Raw genomic sequence first — 3,986 nt, 5'->3', positions numbered from 1 at the left:
GACCGCCGGCCGGCCCGGCCCGCCTACTGTACGCCACACGCCGCGCTGAAATAGTGTTTGTTATTGCGATGATGCCGGCCGGCCGGCTCCGCGGTGCTGCACGCGCCGGCGTAGGGCGCGGCACTGCTGCTGCTGCTGCTGCTGCTTAGGCCGTGACATTCCGCCATCTATCAAACAAAACACAGGCAATGTACACACACAACTCTCGTGATGCGCTGCTCTTCACGCCGTGCAGCCGGCCGCGCATGCGCTGGTTGCCCACCACCATCGCCTCGACCATGGCCCTATCTGCTACGGCCGCTCCGCTCCGGGCGGGACGCCGTGCATGTAGGCAACCTTCCAGCACGTGTGCAAGCTGTGGAGTATACCCACCAGTAGAGCACTGGCTCTGGCCCACAGTGTGTGGTGCGTGCGTGCGTGTGTGTGTGTTTAACACACTTGTAGTGTGTCTGGCATCCGCCTTGTTGCGAGAGGACTTGTTAGTCCCCGCGCCCCGCCCCGCCCCGCCCCGCCTGGCCGCTCTCGCGCCAGGGCCATCGCGCAGCTGGCAGGTTGTCACTTTATGCCGGAATGCTTGCGCCCGGGCCCACGCAGCCGCAGAAGCACCAGCGGGTGTGGTGACTGCAAGTCTGCCGTTCTCGCTCTCTCTCTCTCTCTTTCCCCTCCTCTCCCACTCTCCTCCTCTATCTCCTTATTCCCTCCCTCCATCTCGTCTTATATCCCGTCTCAGCGAGGCTGGTCTGCCCAACCCACATGGGGCTCTTTTAGAGCCGGGCCCGGCCCTAGCGCTAGGAACGTGGTACAAATTCCAGTTCTTGATCGACTGCTTTTCTTTTCGGCTGTCCGACACCACCACCGGTACCGGTCCTCTCAGCTGGCGCTCTGGCCCGTCCGCCTGTGCCGACCGCGCTGGGCCCGCCCGCCCCGCCCCGAGGGTGGCTAGACGAGCTGTCCGTCCGGCCCGTTCTCGTGTTTCTGCTTACTTTATTTTTATACCTCCCAGCGATGATGAGGCCTGACAGTGTGGCTCCTCACGGCGTGCTGCACGTGGCGGAGGTCGGGCCGTGCCCGCCTGCCCGCCTGCCTGTGCATCGTGGCGCAACAGTTAGACTGGCCCTTGCTGCTGCCGAGGTGGGGTGGTGGTGTGGCTGGGCTGGGCTGGGCTGGGCTTGGCGATAGATGAAATGTAGGCCACCGAAAACACGGGGCGGGCGGGGCGTGTTGCGGCGGGCCGCGTCCTGGCGGCGGAGCAGGCGAAGGCGTCCTTGTCTAGCGCGGCGGCCCCCGCGGAGCCGACGGAGAGGAGGCGGATCTCGTACGCGGCCCGGCCCCCCTTCTGCCCTGCCCTGCCCCGCCCCGCCCCGCCCGCGGTGTGCGGTGGGGGCCCCCAGAGAGCCGGCCCGGCCTCTCTAGGCGGTTGCGCCCCCCTCCGCCGCGCGCTCGGCTGTTTTTGGAGGCTGTTCACGCTTCGCGATCACCCGGGCCTCGTCCTCTGCCTGCCTGCCCCTCTTCGCCCGCGCTGTTCTCTCCAGTCCCTCCTCTTTCTCTCTTCTCCTGCTGTTCTCTCCCGGCTCTCCCTTCCTCTCTCTCTTCTTCCCCCGAACCCAAACCAGCAGGCCCCTGCAGAGCTGTAGTATAGTACTGGGGAGGCCTCTGGGGACGCGTAGCCATCCGAGGCCGGCCTCGGCCAGCCGGCCGCCTCGCGACTAGCAGCTAGCACTGTTGTGTGAGCTGAGCGTCGTGCTCTAGTTGCACCCCCGGTTCGGCTCGGCTCGGCGTGGCGTATCAGCCTAACGGATTCTTATCCTGCAGTCATCGTGCCTGCGAGTGGGAAAAAGGAAAGTATGACGCCGCGAGTGGTTCGCGCGGTCCCCTCCCCCCCCCCCCCTTCTCTTCCTCCTCTCGACTTCCTTTTCTATGTCTCTCTCTCTCCGTCTCTCCTTGTCGCTAGCTCCCTCTCTCTCCCTCTCGTTCTCACAAACAACACACACACACACACACTCGGCGCCTTGGCTAGTGCCGTGAGATGGTCAGCGGAGCGCGGCGGCGTAGCCACGGGGAAGAGAGAGAGAGAGAGAGAGAGAGAGAGAGAGAGAGAGAGAGAGAGAGAGAGAGAGAGCCTTAAGGCATGCAAAACCTCACATACAATGCCTGACTATTTCGTAGCCAAGCCGTGTGCCGGCGAGCCGGGCCCGCTGGGCGGCCGGCCAAGGCTGACGGGCCTAGGCTGGACTCTCTATTCGGTCGGCGCGTCGACTCGGGGGCGGGGAGGGAGAGGTCAGCCGGGTGAGGTGGGGATCGCACACTGTTTATCGTAAACTACGAAAACGGGCACCTCGGAGCGAGCGCGGGGCAGAAACAACATATCATATAAGTTGTGGCGGGCGGGGCTCTAGACGGCCTGCATAATGGAGTCTGTTTATGTGGTTAGCGCCACTAGGATGCGGCGGAGCCGGGCTGGCGTGGAATCCCGCGTGCACCGTCCACTGTGTGTGTGTGCGCGCGCGCGTGCTTGTGTGTAGATTGAGCAAGAGGCTTGCACCTTGCCAGGAGAGGGGATATACACGCCAAACTCCTCCGCTCCGAACCTAGTCCTCGTGGCTGTCCGCGAGGACGCCAGGGCCCCACACATAGTCGGCCGCGGTGCCTCCCCGGGTGCCCCCGCCGGTGGTACACTCCCTGCCGAAGCTCTTTGCTAATACGCCGCTCTCTCCTCTCTGTTCCAGGTGCGTACGGCGCTGCTGCTCCACGAGGTGCGTCGGGAGCTGACGGATGGATGATCGTGAGGCGATACGTATACTCGACGAATTGCGCAAGGTGCCGCTGCTACAGCGGCGGGGGCGGGGGGCTCCAGGACCTGCCCACGGGGGCCCCGGGTCGGGTTTGTGGAGCTCTGAGGTCTTTCCTCCGCTAATGACACTCGGGGGCCCCCGGGCGCGGCCCCTGACCATTAGGATCGGTAGAAAAACATCCTGGCCCCCTCCACCTCCAATCCTGCTACCCGCGCGCCCCGCGGCCGCCGCTGCCGCCTAGGCTGGCCCGCTCATTTTTCCGAACTAACTTTCCCTTTTTGGCATCTAGGTCCGCTCGCGGCGGGGCTGGGCTGGGCGCGGCCCTTTGCAGTATCACACTGCGGCGCCCCACCGCAGCCGCGCCGCCATCAGTCTCACCTCGCTCTATTGACCTGTCACGGTGGCGGTCCACCTGTCCGACATTGTGTACGACGGCGTCGCGCTGCGGCTGACAGACAGACAGACAGACCAGCCGAACCGCAAGGTGGGCCAACGCGACCCGCCACGGCCGGGCCATGCCGTGCCGGGGGGTGACCTTAAAAGGACCAACCGTTGGTAAGCTAAGATGGGGGGGGGGGAGTATCGCCTTGCCCCGGTATTTGTATTGGCGGCCCGATCTGGACCGCCGGACAGTTAGGCAGCCCGTGCGTGCGGCGCGCGGCGCCTGGCGTTGCCCAAGCGAGCAGTCGTAAGCCGCCCCGCCCGACGCCGCCCCGCCCCACACCGCATCTCGCGGCGGCGGCAACGTGCCCGCTCCCTTTTCGCAACGCAGTTTCGCTTCCCCATCGCCTCGCCTTGCGTCGTTTGGGGATTTTGATGCGTTTAACGTCGTCTTGGCTCGGGCGAACGTTTATTTACTATCGGCCTCCGTGTGCTCGAGGCCGCCGCCATGGGCTGCTGGCTGGGCCTGGCTGCGGGGCGCGCGCTCCTCAAGTAGAAGGAGCGTGTGGCGCCGGTACCCACCCAGGTTGGGGAGGCCGAGCAATGAGCAAGCACTAATCTGCAATCGAATCGGTTCTTTGTCTGCTCCCCTCCCCTCCCGCTTTATCTCTCTTTGCCTCTCTCTCTCACTTCTCACTTCCCCAGGCCGCGAGCCGCGATCCAACCGTCATGATGACGCACACGCTCAATCACCTCACTGCAGCGGCGCGAATGTCTGATGCAGCGTTTTGCATCGGTTTGCATCAGGATGGG

At 64.8% G+C, this 3,986-nt stretch overlaps 1 protein-coding gene across 2 annotated transcripts in view; it reads left to right on the top strand.

The window, feature by feature from the left end:
- LOC113214977 (zinc finger protein 395) overlaps positions 1-3,986 on the top strand; it is a 160,364-nt gene that overhangs the window by 9,616 nt on the left and 146,762 nt on the right. The window contains exon 2 of one of the 2 annotated variants that reach the window (XM_052264345.1): positions 2,727-2,753. The exons of the other annotated variant lie outside the window; for it this stretch is intronic. Within the exon in view, the coding sequence (XP_052120305.1) occupies positions 2,727-2,753 (27 nt within the window). The remainder of the gene's footprint in view (positions 1-2,726; positions 2,754-3,986) is intronic. 2 annotated transcript variants of the gene reach the window in all.

This window comes from Frankliniella occidentalis, unplaced genomic scaffold (assembly GCF_000697945.3).
Source record: "Frankliniella occidentalis isolate FOCC.00 unplaced genomic scaffold, Focc_3.1 Scaffold18, whole genome shotgun sequence".
NCBI lineage: Eukaryota > Metazoa > Arthropoda > Insecta > Thysanoptera > Thripidae > Frankliniella > Frankliniella occidentalis.
The sequence above is the reverse complement of the archived record's forward strand: the minus strand, read 5'-3'. Positions and strand labels throughout refer to the sequence as shown.